At 33.0% G+C, this 16,759-nt stretch overlaps 1 protein-coding gene across 1 annotated transcript; it reads right to left on the reverse strand.

Moving 5' to 3' along the window:
• LOC113850255 (uncharacterized protein At4g13200, chloroplastic) lies at positions 1-2,700 on the reverse strand. Its single transcript, XM_027480714.1, has 3 exons — positions 2,413-2,700; positions 1,881-2,041; positions 1-434 (listed from the first exon to the last, which is right to left on the reverse strand). The coding sequence occupies exons 1-3, from the start codon at positions 2,612-2,614 to the stop codon at positions 195-197; spliced, it is 603 nt and encodes a 200-aa protein (XP_027336515.1). The 5' UTR covers positions 2,615-2,700; the 3' UTR covers positions 1-194.
• Positions 2,701-16,759: the final 14,059 nt, after the last annotated feature.

Consider the following 16,759-nt stretch of genomic DNA (forward strand, 5'->3'; position numbering starts at 1 on the left):
AAAAATTTGCAACTCAGTCCTTTAATTTTCTAGCATTTACAAATTTGTCTACTCTCGTCAAATTATATTACTAAACATTCTTATCCTTAATTAACTCTCATTAGCTACAATAATCATAATTAATTAAGCTTAAACTTAAGGCATAAAGCAAACTGAGTATAAATCAGTCAAAAAGCAAAATACACACGGATGGATCAGTTATCGTTTGATGAACTCCAAGGAGGTTCCTCCTCTTCGGCACGTCCATTATATGTTTCAGAGGCATCAGTGGACTGAACAGAAGTTAATGGACCCGTTGCAAAATTTGATGCATTAGAAGTAGCTGAATCAGTTACTTTTGTCTCCACTGCAGACTTGGAAATGAGTCCTTGTGCCTCCATAGCTTCACGCGTTGCTTTCTCCTTCGCTTTTTTGGCTCTCTCCAACACTTCATCCTGCATGAGCATTATATTTTCTAACAGTTCTGCTGTTTGAACTACTAAAAATCGACACTGTATGTCTCACTTTTCCATTTTTTTAACATCCAAATGTACAAAAATGCACAGTGAAAATGGTGGAAGCTAGAAAGTGGGATGCAAAAATATTGATCAACTTCAAATCATAAAATTTATGAATCCGACTAACCTTAGGTAGTTTCTTTCTTAATAGCAATTGATAATTCTAATGGAATAATTTATTCAACATTTTATTCATTCCCATTTTACTAACACGAAAGTGTCCTTGATCAGCAATCCAAATGTTTGAAGCATACTCCATTGGTTCCTCACAAAAATCTACTCTAATTCATATCTATAATTTCCTTGAAGATAATATGATTAAGCTACATAGACTCTAGGATTTCTCTTTAATAGTTTGTGACCTCCAATGTTCGTTGCTTAAAAACTTGCACTGTAATCAATTATTGACAAGAATAGACAGTTAAGACACCAGTGTTAAACTGATAGATACTGGGCCACAATTTGGGAATAACAACCAATCTTTATTACAGAAACAGAAAGAATGCCCTCTGACTGGTATCAATCTGATAAAAGGTTCTGATCACGATTGTAAAATGAGAAGAATCTCTTCTCCATGCCTCATGTATTCAAGAGACTTGAACATCTCCACTCTATTCTTTCCTTCCTATTGTTTATACCTGGTCATCTTCTCATTTCTAACTAACTGACTAACTAATAGAGATTGACCCCTCTTTAAATCATTCCATCTTTTTCTTGTAACTTCAACTTTTAGAGAATATAGTCGTGCCACACATTCTCTTAGTTCAGAAAGAATACGACATTCTAAATCACATGTTAGTCAGCATCTCAATTGGTTCCAAGTTTCCCACTTCCATTGTCAGATTCATTTCCTGAACTACTGTAAGTACTGTATATTTGATAAATTGTCCTGAGACTTTTGCTTCTGCTGTCATTAAATTTTTAAGTCATTAGCTAACCAGATTAAAAGGAGTTAGATCATTAGCTTTATCCTACAATCTGTCTTTCTGTATAAAATCATCCCAGGAATTAAACTGGATAGCCTACCAAACCTTCGTAGAATATGAAACTGATTGTAGACTAAAGTGTCTAGGGGAAAAAAAAGCAATTTTGGAACATTTTTATTTGAATAATATGATACAAATGACCTGTAATATAAATTTCAAATTAAAAATACAATACTAAAAGTTTGCCTATAGCAACTATTAACAGTCTAAGATTAACCAAAATGTAGCGCTGAAATATATGGCCAGATAAAATCATCAAGTAGATTATAGTTATACAATTAACAGAATTAGACACAAAATAATAGGCAACAATATTGTTTGTATAGTCATGAAAAAACAATATTGCTTCATATCATTCATCCAGCAGAAGAAAACACTTGTTCAAACTGCTCCTTACCTGAAAGTCCTGCACTTGCTTTTGTTGTTCAGCTTGCAATCTCCCAACTGCACCCAAAAACTCACCAACTGTGGACTCGATGCGCTCGTTTAGAGCTTCAGCTACTGCTTTTCCCAAGAAAAATGCATCCAGAATACTTCTGCTGCTGCTATCACTATCACCTGCATTATTCAAATTAAGAGGACTAATTTGGTACCTGAAAACCACTAACCATAAACTATTTTTTCGATAAAGCAAATCCTTAAGAATGGTTTATCAATTTATCATTAAAGAGTGAGAAAACCCAATTTACAAAGTGAAGCAAAGCGAATGTAAACACTAAAAAAATTGACATACTTATAATTCCCCAGTCACCATAATTCCAATGCTCGATTAAAAGCCCTTCACAAATGTGAAATAAAAAAAAAAAGATTTTTAAAAATCCTTTTAACATCGTTGAAGAAAACACCATCAGCATTAATGGCAACAAAAGAGAGAGAAAGAAGAAAAACCTTAAAGTTCAAAAGCAAAAGAAGGAAAAAAAGTGTTTTACCAGATGCAGGGCCACCAGGCCAGATGCTACAGTTGCAGCGAAGTGCAGTTTTCTGTGAAGCCCCTCTGCACGGAAGTTCAATGCGTGTGGATTTGGTAGAAGAAGAAGAAGAGAGAACAGCGAAATTGGAAGCGTAGGTTTTGGAAAACGTAGGAGAGGAAAAAGTTGGTGGAGATGCTGAAGGTGAAAGTACAGTCTTCATTTTCTCCGAATCCCAAACACACTCTCTTCTTCTCTCTCGTTTTGGATGCGTTGTCCTGTTAACCGCACTTAGATCGACTCCTCCAAAAGATCTGAACTTAACGAAAACGAAAAACCAAAAAAATCTATGCCAGAAGTAGTATTTTTTTATATATGCTTTTTAAATTAAATACAAATATGTGATACTTTTTGAAAATAAAAATATGGAGTTTAAAAATCACTTTTTGCTATAAATGCAAAGATTCAGTGATAAAACCATTAAAAATTATAAAGTGTTGGTAATTTTTAAAAAATATATTAAAAAATTTTAAAATATAAGAAATCTAAATAATAATTTTTAAAAGATAATAGAAAATTTTAAAAAGTCAAAATTTGTTAATAACGATTTTTAAAAAATAATAAAAATTAAAATATAAAAAAATGTTATTAATAAATTTTAAGTAAAAAATTACTATTGAATTTTTTAAGAAAAATTATATTTTTATCAAAACATCATATTTTATTTTTATTTAAAAAGAACCATGTCTGAATTAAAACACAATCAAAATCAGAAAATGATATTTATTTGTCGGAAAAATGCGAGTATCTTACTTCTTTTACACATGTTTTTTTTTTTTTTTTTTTGAGTTTAATATAAATCAGAACTTTGTTATTCATAATGATCCTATCAAATTTAAATCAATTTTTTTTTAATAAAGATGTTTTTGATTAGATAAAAATTAATTTTTTAAATAAAAAAATTAAATATATATTAATTATAATACTCTCATATAAATTTTTATATTTATGATCAATGTTATTTAAATTTTATTTATTTGCTTATTTATTTTCTAAATTTTCTATTTTATAAGTAATAAATAAAATCTATAATTGTAGTAATTAATTTAAATATTTATCAAATTATCTTAAATTTTAAAATTACAAAAATATTAAAAGATAAGTATTAAATTAAAACAACTTCATGCAACCATTAATCTTCGCTATTCTAATATACGAGTATTTGGTTTTAAAATAGATATTTTTATTTTTAATAAAAAATAAAGTTTAGAAGGCTCGTTTAGAATAAAGAGATGCTGACTTTGTTAGTCGAATTTAAACCAACGTTCTTTGTGAGATATAAAAATTAATTTTTTATATTATTAATTATTTATTCTATATTATTTTATAAATTTAATATATTTTATTTATCTTAAGGATATATATACTATAGAATATTATTTTTTTTAAAAAATACTAAATTATTTATTCAAACATTAAAAATTTGATTCATAGTAATTCAATTATTAAATAAATATAAAAAAATTAATAATAAGAGAAAAATAAATAATTTATATATATAAAAGTTTAAGAACATTAAAAGATAATAAAAGTGAATATAGTGATAAATTAAAGATAATTGAAAAAAAAAAAATTATAATGAGCACTTCTTTCGAGTGGTTAGTAGAATTTTAAAAAAAAAATAACACATAACTTTTATTGTTCTCATTCTCATAATTGTTGTCACCTGAGTTATTAATTTCCTTCATATATAATATTATGACAAAAATATTTTAAAAAATTATTTAAAATATGATATGTTTTGATGGAATTGATTCCGCTAAGACGATTTTATATAATTATTCTATTTTTGGATTGTTTTAAATCAAACTTTTGCAACGGCAGAGATGAATTGACTATTTTGGCCCTGAACTATGTTCTAAAGACTGTAAATTTATTTTAATTGACACTAATTTAAAAAAATTAAAATAAAATGTATTTGAAGTGTAAAATAAATTATAAAAATTTATGGAATTTAATTATTTTATAAAATATAAAATATATTTGTAGTTTGGTTTGTAAAAAACAAGCTAAAAAACTATTTAAAATTGGTAAGAATACATTAAAAATTATGAAAAATATTTTAAAATACTAAATTTTTCAGAATTTTTAAAATTTATATTTTTACGCATGAAAAGATAAATGTCCTTGAAAATGACAAAATGTCCTCTTAATTTCAGGTGGTGCACGTGTTGTCACTACTTATAAGCTTTAGTGTTCTTGATTTCTAAGGCTTCAAATCTCTACCAAGAGAAAGTTTTGTATTCAAAACTCTCTTCTTTTAAATTTTTTGTCCTATGGCAATAATTCATGAAGAAAACTTTCTATTTGTTTGGCTTTTGTTGACTTTCAAAGCCTTTTTGCGACAATGTTAGTTTTATATTAAATTTCTAATTTTTACTTGAAGTAATAACCATATTAATAGCTAGATTAGAAATTGAATCTACTTCATAAAGTTGTTCTAAATTAAAATTACTGATGATAACAATTTTAGAAAGAAATCTAGTTTTTGATTTAGTACTAAATTCTTTAGAGGATTGAGGTGTTTCTGAGACAATTTTGAGCAAATTATTAATTTTACTTAATATTTTGCTAGCTTCTTCTATTTCTTCATAGGTCTGGGTCTACTATTCTGCCTAAGCTCTAGAATTTTTTGTTTCACATTGGCACTAATATTGAATGATTTGAAAAAAGGTTTTTCTAGTTGAATTTGAGAAGAGGAAGATGCTTCTTCATCTTTCTGCTTATTGAGAAAAGCAGAGATCTTGTCTTTACTTATCTTGTCTCCTAAGACTTAGAGATACTTATTGGTATAATTGGCTTGTTCCATAAGGCTTTGGATAACTAGGAGATATAGACTCTTCTAGATTTTTAGTTTTGAATGGCGTAACTATTACTGGATTGCCACCATTATCTTTTAATTTAGGCAATTGGTATTGAGTTGATGGAGGCAGCCCACTCTGGACTATTTGTCCATCTTTAATCTTTGTTCTGCATTTTATGTTAATAAACAGGCAAAATTAGAAAGTGGAACTCCAGGTTAATTATCAACTATAAGTCTCTTAATCAAGCTTTTTAATGGATTAGGTATCCTATGCCAAATAAGAAAGACCTTCTTAATAGGCTCAACTTTGCTAAGATCTTCTCCAAATTTGATATGAAGTATGGATTCTAGCAAATCCAGATTAATGAAATTGATAGGTACAAAACTGTCTTTACTGTTCCCTTTGAACAATACGAATGGAATGTAATGCCCTTTGGTCTTAAAAATGCTCTTACTAAATTTCAGAAGATCATTAATGATATTTTTAATCCTTATTTCAAATTTGTCACTATTTATATTGATGATGTTTTGATATTTTCTCAGTCCATTGATCAGCATTTCAAGCATATAAATGTTTTTGTTAGTGTTGTCAAACAAAATGATCTTGCCGTGTTCAAATCAAAAATCAATCTCTTTCAAACAAACATTAGATTCCTTGGTCATAATATTCACCAAGGAACGATTATTCTAATTAGCAGACCTATTGAATTTGCTAATAAATTTTCAGACAGAAGAATCCTAGATAAAACCTAACTACAAAGGTTTTTAGGATTTCTCAATTACGTAGGAGATTTTATTCCTTTCCTCAATAATATTATTAAACCTTTACATGATAGGCTTAAGAAAAATCTTCCATCTTGGACTAACGTAAATCTTTACAAAAATCCTCTATACTCTCTTTTAAATGCACTATAATACTACTTAATATTAAACAAAACATAATTTACCAAAAAGTGAAAAGAGAATATTACAAACTGTCTCACGACGTTCGTAACCAGCTCACATGCTGCTTTAATAGGCGAACAACCCAACCCTTGGAGCATACTACAGCTCAGGTGGCGAAGAGCCACATCGAGGTGCCAAATCTTCCCGTTGATGTGAGCTCTTGGGAAAGATCAGTCTGTTATTCCTAGAGTAACTTTTATCCGTTGAGTGATGGCCCTTCCACTCGGCACCGTCGAATCACCAAGGCTAACTTTCGTCCTTGCTCGACGGGTGGGTCTTGCAGTCAAGCTCTCTTCTGCCTTTGCTCGAGGGCCAAATATTTTTTGTCCTTATAAATATTGGTCATTTTGTAATAAGTTCTTATAAAATTTTTTGTTAGAATTTAGTCCTTGAAAAATTAAGAAATTAAGATTTATACTCTACCGTCAACTATTTCCTGTTAAGTGTTGAGTTGGCTAACAAAGAGTCAGCTCAGTACTCCCATGTGACGCCATATGGTATGTCACAATTTAATTATTTTATTATTTAAAATTAATATTTATAAATAAATTTCTAAACATATTTTACTTAATTGCAAATGAATCCATATTTTACCCTTTCTCACCTCTTTCCTAACCCCAACTCCAACCTCCAACTCATACCTCCCCCACCTCTTCTTAACACCTCAAATTTAATTTCAAAATAAAAATTTCACAAAATGGGATAAATAAAATTTTCGTTCAAATATATTTTTCCAACACACGTTTTCATCAAAGTATTTCAAAATAATAAGGGTTTACAAATTTATATCAAGTGACTGCTACAGGACTAATTCAATTACATCAAAATTTTAAAATAAACTGTCTAAGCCCTATAGCAGTATCATCTATTCCTTCACTGAGTTTAGTGCTGATCATCTTGGTCACCTAAAAAATAAATGTAAGGGTGAGTACACTACACTATCCAACACACACAAGCAAGCATAGAGTTTCACCTTACATATTTTACATGTTTTCTAACACAATTCAAATCAAGTAGCCATAATCACAATTATCATTTCATTTCAATTTACACACTGGTGCGCTCATTGCACCATCACACAATTAATGAACAACAATCACATGCGCTCACTGCACGTTAGCCACGCTCATTGTGGCACTGTGATCACAGTTTAACATAATGGATGGTTGTCGGTTACCCCCGCCTCACAGATACAATGTGTGCGGTCACGAGTCGCTTAGTAAAAGTGTTGGTCAGAGGTCTAGTCAAGAGAAGAGTGTGTTGCCTGTGGTGCACCCACGCTCATTGTTGGTGTCACCACCACCCTCTCTTCCCTAAGGCATTTCTACCATCCCTATATTCATCCCTATATTCCACACCTCTAGTGTATGACTAAACCATTCATAGCATATTCACAACCGCATTTAACATACCCTTTCGCACACATTTCAACCACATATAGTATTCATATTCGCACACGGTACACAGGACATTATCTCACAACACATGGCACATATGCCCATATTCCACCACATAAGGTTCGATCATATAGTTTTTACCATAATATTCCTACAACCATTCATTTCATCATACCTAATATTTTTCAATGTCGATAGTAGTAAGTTCCACACGATCTTTCCACTATAATTTTACTATAATCAATCAATTCTACCAAACACACATTCCAAATCGGGACATGACATTGCATAGCAAATTACATGGCATTCAAACACAATGAGATAAGGTAGAGTCCCCCTTTACCTCGAATTGAAGGCTCACACACGAAATCAACTAAGGAAGTTCTTCCTACACGAATTTTGTCCTCCAAGTGTTCCCAACACAAATTCAACCTTCGATCTAGCTCCCGAACGGCTTTGAAGGCAATTTAATCGGTAAAATAAGGTTTTGGGTCAAGAGAATTGAAGAGATTTTGAAGAGAGAAATGGGAAATGAATTTTCTAAACCTAACACCTTCAAATACCCCTCTAGTCGTGATACTCTTGCTGCAGCGAGACATCTCTCACTAGAGCTACGCCCCTTGTCGCTACAGCAAAAATCTCAGAAGACACTGCATCCTGGTTTCTGCAGAATCTCACTACAGCGAGATTACATTTAGAAATGCACCCCTCACTGTCGCTCTCTCGCTGCAGCGAGGGACCTCTTGCTACAGCGAGAAGTCAACAATTTCACACCTTTCTCCCAAGGCCCTCTCGCTACAGCGAGAACACCCTGCACCATACACATAGTTTAGACAAATCAATCTCGATGCACAATCAACATCCACATCACATTTTACAAACATACACATATTTACACGTGTATTTTCATCACCATTCAATATTCATCATTATCATATCAAACTCATCACGCACTTAAGTGCACATTCCAACATTCATTCACACACACACACATAATAATAATAATAATAATAATAATTAATATTACAAAAATTCAGAGCGTTACATCTTCCCTAACCCCAACTCCAACCTCCACCTTAGCTCTCCTCTTTTGGTGACGTTTTTTGGTAACACTTGGCAAACGGACCAAGCTTCGTTATAGTAAATTGATATCGTCTTTAGGGATTTGGTAATGATAGTGATTTCCTTTCTTGTTTATATACAAAAATGGAAAGCATGGTTGAAATAGTGATTTGCATGAAAATAAACAAAAGCAAATAGAGTAAAATTTTAGTAGAAAACCTAATGCAAGAAAGAGATTAGATTCAAATGCACTTGCTAATACTTTATCTTCAATGAGTAAATATGATTTTAACTATCTTACTTACACATTCATTGAGTAACTTAACCAGATCCCTAAAAATTAAGTCCTAAGGTAGTTAACCTTAAAACATGATTCCTCTATGATTAAGTATAGCACCTTGCATTAAGAGCAATAACTTGAACATAAGTGGCTAACAACCCCAATCTATTCTTAGTACAAGAGTTTATTAGGTGTGATGATTCAGTTTAGATTAAGAAAATATTTCCTAACAAAATTTCAAACCCTAGTTCATAAAATGGTTGATCAAGCCAAAATAAGCATTAAGATTAGAATCACACACAAATAAGGTAACTAAATATCATATAAACTCAAGAAGAAATAAAGTTACTAGTTACATCAAATCCAATCCAAGAGAAACTAGCCACTTATGGTGAGGGCCATAGCAAGACATAAAATGAAATTACAAGAAGAGAAAGAAATGAAGAAGGCTCCTTGTTCCCAAGCAATCCGTTCCCCACGTTTTCCTTGTGCTCTGTTTTCTCTTGGATATCTCTCTCTCTCTCTCTCGATCTCTGTATATATCCCCAGTATCTCCCCCCAAAATTATCTTTTATATGTCTTCGAAATAAGATAAATTAGGGATTTTTAATTCCACCGCTGCAGCGGTGGAGATTTGAATTGCCTTAATTACTTTGTCCTCTCATGGTTATAGCTATAGATTCATAGCCATGGCTATAACTCTCTGGAATTCTCATTTTGTTACACAATTTCATGGCTGCAGCTGTGGATTTGAGGATGTAGCCCTAGACTTCAGACTTCCTCAAATTTTGCACAAAAAGAGTGATATTTTAAACCAAAATACTACTACTTTTGTGACTTCTTGAATTAGATTAATTTACCTACTTGGGAGATTAATATGCCTAAAATTATTTACATTTTAATCCAAAAAGAGTGTCAAATTAATGATAAAACATGAATTTCGAGCACTTAACACCTCTCCTCCCCTCTACCCACCCCTTCCTTAACTTCACCACCGCACCCCACCTCTACCCCTTTCTTCCAATTTGCAAGGCTCTATGGCTTTTGAGACCTTCTGGTTGCAACTATAAGGAATTAATATGGAACAAAAGGTTCTTCAAACCTAGGTCGATTCACGGAGACACATTCTCAGTCAAATTCAATTTTAGGTTTTCTTTTAAAAAATGCAAATAAGGTTTTTGGGGTTTTGAAAGTTGCAATTAATCAAATTAAATTACGAACATAATTAAAGTGAGTAAAAAAAGAATTAAGAAATATCAATCCCCAAAATACCAATTGCGTGTAACTCTGACTATCATAGTATATAAAGATTTAGATCGACGTTTGAACAATCATCCAATTCAATTATTAATCCAATCAAATAACCTAATTGAATAGAGTTACAAAATAAATCAAATAATCATTTAACCTAATTCGCATTAATTATCAAATTAGAGCATCAATCGAGTCCTAATTTGAAATCTAACAACAAAAAAGTCAATCACGAGCGCAATAAACAATTCTGAGATTAGAGAGAAAAATAGAACAAACTCGGAGCAATTAGTGCATAACTCAAGTCGAAACTACAGCGTTTGAATTTTGCGGATTGAACGAGAAGTTTAGCCTTCCATCGAAACGCTTAACTCACGCAAAAATGAGAACAGAACGAGAGAGTTCGAGAGAAAGTAAAAAACAAGGATTCTTATTTCGACCAAGTCTCAAAAGCTCAAAGTGTCTAATTACTCTCTCTCATTCAGAACCTTATTAGTCTTATTTATAGGTTTTGATTAGGGTAAATTAAGTGGCCAAAATGCGGGCCTCAATAATATCTAAAAGTCCAAATATAATTATTAAATAACAAGGGTTCAAATGCAATCCTGCAACAATATTCAACATATTTGCCTCAACTTCAAAAAATCATAAAAAATAGAAAACAACTCCAAATCTAGCAATCCATATACGCATTTTGAAGCCCTGGACGTGTAAAATCCAATGCAACTAGAATCAGCCAAAAATGATATCTATAGAAAAAGTTATGGCCAAAAAGTAGTCAGAGGTCAGAATAATCAAAAATTTGAAATAAAAGTATTTATTTGTAATAGACCCAATTTATTCAAATAAGTAGAAAATTGTAAAAACTATAAAAATAATGCATATGAAAAGTGTTTATTAATCAAAATAAAACATTAAATATAAACATAAAATATGTTACATCAAATTCCCCCACACTTAAGATTTTGTCCTCTGGGACAAATCACAAAATCAAACCATAGGGGATCTAAAACAAAAAAGCCCATCAAGTTCAAATATCATGGGTAAAATGAAAATCAATCCTCATACTTCAAATTGACAAATGAACTTATCAAATAAGTGAATGAACCATAAGAGATAGAATCCTCACATGATATACTCTCAATTACTTAAGTGTATAAGGTAAAGTGTGTCACTCAAAATGCACAAACATAAAGTATGATCATCTATAAGCTTGCCCATTGCCTACTTCTCTACTAGAATTCACACATACACATAAAAATCGAGAGGACTTTTCTAGGTTATAAAGGGGCATAGTGAAGGTGAAAGTAAGCATGAAACTAAATCCCCTAAACAAAGATATAAAGTAATATAATCCAAAAATAATCTTCTTTTACTTTTGCTAGCCATCCAATGTTTCCTTTCCTTTTCTTTTTTTTTTTTTTTTTTTTTTTAAGGTAGTTAATTTTTCTTTTCTCTTGCATTTTCTAAAGTTATCTCCCCACACTTATTTCTATGACCATTCCTAAAACAATTCTTAAGTTCTTGTATCCCTTAAGGTTGGGTCATTTTATTTTTTTATACCGTAGGCTTGAAATGAGCTGAGATCACAAGAAATAGGACAATTAGGCTCAAGGAGGCTCAAATAATGGAAATAATGCAGGGTTGGCTTTTTGGGTAGTAGTTTGCAAGAAGGAAATGATGCCTCTATTATGTTAATGTGTGAGTATATGGAAATATAGTCTTAAAAAGGCTCAAGGCAAGTTCTACTGTCATACAACTATGAGTGTAATCACACAATAAAGGAAAGTAAAATGACATGATATTGTCATCTATAAGGCTTATAACCTCAGAAGGTATATATTCTATCCCAAATAATCAAACACATAAGATATCAAAGTCCACCTATCAAACTAAAGAATGATTCAATCAATCCATCAAAGCCTTGAAATAATCACTTAATTAGACTATGTACACACCAAAAACATAATACTCTCCCCCACTTAAAATTAACATTGTCCTCAATGGAAAACACAATAAGCATAAGGACAATTCAAACAATCCAATAAGTGAGAGAAAGGTAAGAAAACTCCCTATAAATCAGGGTAGGTGGCCAATTCAAAAGTGACCTCCTCTTGTTCATGTTCCCCCAATCTCTCATGAAAAACCTTGAGCTGATGCCCATTAACCTTGAAGCTCCTTTGCGATCCCATATCCTGAAGTTCAACAACACCATAAAGAAAAATGTTAATAACAAGAAAGGGACCATCCCACCTAGATCTCAATTTACCAGACATCAACTTAAGTCTATAATTATATAAAAGGACTTTGTCACCAATGTGGAACTCTTTATGCCCTATTAGCTTATCATGAAAAGCCTTGGTGCGCTCTTTGTAGATATTGGAGTTCTCATATGCTTTGTCACACTTCAGAAGAGAAGTTAACTTGACTAGCAAGTGTACTAGTGTTGATGTAGCAAGTTATAAAATTGAAAGAATTGTGTTAGAGTCCCAAGTATCGTCCTCAGGGAATAAAAGTACTCAATTATCACTTCACAAGGCCACAATTAGTTGATCTTCACAAATTTCAGATGGAGTTTGGAATTCAAATTGACAAATATTGAACTCAAAAGAAAAACAGAACAATTAACATGCAAATGTGTGATTAACAGATGTGGAAAACATAGCTAGGGAGTTGTTTCACCAAAACTTCAATGTTGAATCAATAAAGTTCTGAACTTAAAAGTAATTGGAAAGAATAACAATCAGTTTCACGTTGTATTATTCAGAGGTTAATTCCTTAACTCAATGAACCTAACATTCAATCAAATCACTCTAATTCCTTTGATCTGGTTTAATTCAATGTTGCTTTAAGTGTAAGAAACCAGAAGATTGCAAGATCAAGTTCTCTTATCCCTAAGAAAGCTATAATCTTGGTAATTGATTCAGATATGAGAAACAAATCCAATTTCCATGGATAAGAGTTTCTCTGTAATTAGTTAATCAAATTTCTATTCAATCACTATGTAAAGTGCAGAATCAATCACTCAATCCATTCAAAAACTCAAAAGTCAGATCCAGAATTGATTCAACACATTCGTTTTGGATCCACAATCCCTAACTATGAAGAATTTACGCAACCATTACAGCAGAGAAAGAAAAAGAAAGAGAAGAGGAGAATGAATGCAGAAGAGTCATCTTCAATCGATCTTCAATCTGATTCCTCTAGGTTGAAGCTCGATGTTCGTCCCCACTCTTTCTCTCAGACTCTCTCCACACCAGAAAACTAAGTGGAAATGAAAAATGAACAAAAGATCCCAAAAATCTAAGCGCTTCTACAATTTATATGTTTTTTCGCCTTCTGCGCGTTATCACTTTTCTTCACAAGAGTAGCCATGCAGAGGCTTATCTGGTGTTCTAGAAGGCTGGAATGATCACTTTCATTCATAAAAGTGGCAACGCTGGAAGTCGAGTTGTGCGCGTGTTCACTTTCATGAGTAAAAATGGCCACGCGCAACTTGCCTTGCTACATGCCTCTCTGGAACAATCACTCTTGTTGGCGAGAGTGATAACGCGCTACTCGCTAAGATTGAGGCTTCTTTGGAACATCCACTTTCACCAGCGAAAGTGATAACGCGCTATTCTGCTATGATTGGAGTTCCTCTGGAACGCTCACTTTCACTAGTGAAAGTGACAACACGCTCTTTGTTGAGTCTGGAGCTTATCTGGAAAGCTCACTTTCACCAGTGAAAGTGATAACGCGCACTGTGTTTTTCTGAGAAAGCCTGTGGAACACTCACTCTTGTGGATAATAGTGATTACGCACAGACTCCACTCCATAAACCTTGTTCTTTAAGTCTAGATTTGCTACTTTACTTCTATCTTTCTATTGATCTTCCATCTTCATGAACTTTGCTCAGAATTTTCTACAAAAACATTATTGAATTATTAACTTTTACACAGAAAATTCATAAATGCTAAAATAACAATAAATCTAAAAGAAAACCTTAATCATTTTATTTTTATGAGTTTTTATGCTTTTTCCAATGTATATTCTTTGTCAAATGGATTAATGTTATAGTAAAATACTAGTCAAAATGTGGATTCATCATGCTTTTCTACGAATCTCCTCCAACTCTTGTAATTGAAGCTTCCTATGCGAGCCAGCTGCCTCTATATCTAGGTTATATTGCTTGATCGCCCAGAATGCCTTATGCTCCACTTCTACTAGTAGATGACATGCCTTACCAAAAACAACCCGATAAGGAGATATTCCTATCGGTGTTTTGTAGGTAGTTCTGTAAGCCCATAGAGCTTCCTCCAAGCGTAGACTCCAATCCTTTCTATTGGATTAGACAGTCTTCTCCAGGATTTGCTTTATTTCTCGATTGGAGATCTTTGCTTGTCTGTTAGTCTGAGAGTGGTATGGTGTAGAAACTCTATGCATAATCCCAAACTTCCAAAGTAAGGCAGCCATTGTGCAATTGCAAAAGTGTGATCTCTGGTCACTGATTAATGCTCTGGGAAATCCAAACCTTCAGAAAATATGTGACTTTACAAAATCTACAACAACACGAGCATCATCAGTACGAGTGGCCTTTGCCTCCACCCACTTGGAGACATAGTCCACTGCTAACAAAATGTAGCTATAGCCAAACAAAACAAGAAAGGGACCCATAAAATCTATGCCCCATACATCAAACACCTCACAGAAAAGGAGAGGTAGTTGAGACATCTCATTCCAGAGCGAAATGTTTCTAGTCCTTTGGCATCGCCTGCATGTCTTACAAAAGTTGTGTGCATCCTTGAACATTGTAGGCCGATATAGTCTAGAATCTATAATCTTTCGGGTTGTATGTTGAGGTCCAAAGTGTCTACCACAAACCAAGGAATGACAAAATCTAAGCACAGACTGGAACTTAGGTTCGAGCACACATCGTTTAATAATCTTGTCACTGCACATCTTCCATAATTATGGATCATCCTAAATGTAGTATTTAGAATCATTCTTCAGCTTGACAGTTTGAGCTTTGGAAAAGTATGTAGAAATATCCTTAGCAGCCAAATAATTCACCAAGTCTGCATACCAAGGATCATGCCCTCCAATATGGTAAAGCTGCTCATCTGTAAAGGTGTCTCTAATGGGGAGATCCTCCAGTAGCTGTTGAATTTTGCTCAAATGGTCTGCCACTAGGTTTTCTACACCACATCTATCTTTGATCTTAATGTCAAACTCTTATAGAAAAAGTAGCTAGCAAATTAGTCTCGGTTTAGAATCTGACTTTTTAAGAAAGTACCTCAGAGCTGCATGATCAGAGAAAACAATTACTTTAAAGCCAAGTAAATATGAACGAAATTTATCTAAAGCAAAAACAGTGGCTAAAAATTCTTTTTCTGTAGTGGTGTAGTTTGCTTATAATTTATCCAATGTTCGAGAAGCTTAGGCTATGACATGGGGTTGCTTCTCCATTTTTTGACCAAGGACAGCACCAACTGCAAAGTTTGAAGCATCACACATAAGCTCGAACAGAATCTTCCAACTTGGAGGTTGAATGATTGGAATGAAAGTGAGACACCTCTTCAGCTCATTAAAAGCGTCCTTGCAGGTCTGATCAAAGATGAAATCAACATTTTTCTGCAAAAGGGTAGATAATGGGGACACGATTCTGCTGAAATCCTTGATGAAGCGCCTATAGAAACCTGCATGGCTAAGAAAAGAGCTCACTTCTATCATAGAAGTAGGGTAAGGTAAAGAAACAATTACATCAATTTTGCTCTATCAATCTCAATACCCTTACTTAACACTACATGCCCTAGTACAGTCCCTTCGGTCACCATAAAATGACATTTATCATAATTTAAAACCAAATTGAACTGTATGCACCTATCTAATACTTTAGACAAGCTATCTAAACATGCATCAAATGAAGACCTATAAACAGTAAAGTTGTCCATGAATACTTCAAGTGAGGTCTCTAGGAAGTCCGCAAATATGCTTATCATACACCTTTCAAAAGTGTCAGGTGCATTACACAATCTGAATGACATTCGTCTGTAAGCAAAGGTACCAAAAGGACAAGTGAAGATAGTCTTATGCTAATCCTTTAGGGTTATGCGTATTTGAAAGTAACCAGAAAATCTGTCTAGAAAGCAGTATGGGATTTTTCTACTATCCGCTCCAAGACCTGATCAATAAAAGGCAGGGGAAAATGGTCCTTGTGAGTGGTGTGATTCAGCTTCCTATCATCAATAGAGACTCACCACTCATTCTGAATTCTAGTCAGAATCAGCTCATCAAATTGGTTCTTTGTAACTGTTATGCTGGCCTTCATGGGTACAACATGGATCGGACTTACCCACTCACTATCGGAGATCGGGTATATCATTCTAACAGCTAATAGTTTACCAACTTCTTTTTTCACTACCTCCAGGAGGGTGAGATTCAGCCTTCTTTGGGGCTGTCTCACAGGTTTTGCATCTTCATCCAGTAGAATTTTGTGCATACAAGTGGATAGGCTAATTCCTGAAATGTTGCCAAAGTCCACCCAATTGCTTACTTGTGGGTTGCTAAAGTTTGCAACAATATCTCCTC

The sequence above is a fragment of the Abrus precatorius genome, unplaced genomic scaffold (genome assembly GCF_003935025.1).
Source record: "Abrus precatorius isolate BTA unplaced genomic scaffold, Abrus_2018 Scaffold9, whole genome shotgun sequence".
In the NCBI taxonomy this organism is placed as follows: domain Eukaryota; kingdom Viridiplantae; phylum Streptophyta; class Magnoliopsida; order Fabales; family Fabaceae; genus Abrus; species Abrus precatorius.

Excerpts from the sequence above, each read along its gene's own strand:
- LOC113850255 (XM_027480714.1), bottom strand. The coding sequence starts at position 2,614 with ATGAAGACTGTACTTTCACCTTCAGCATCTCCACCAACTTTTTCCTCT. Across the intron at positions 2,042-2,412 it reads GCCTGGTGGCCCTGCATCTG|GTGATAGTGATAGCAGCAGC; the intron begins GTAAAACACTTT and ends TGAATAATGCAG. Across the intron at positions 435-1,880 it reads AGCAAGTGCAGGACTTTCAG|GATGAAGTGTTGGAGAGAGC; the intron begins GTAAGGAGCAGT and ends ATGCTCATGCAG.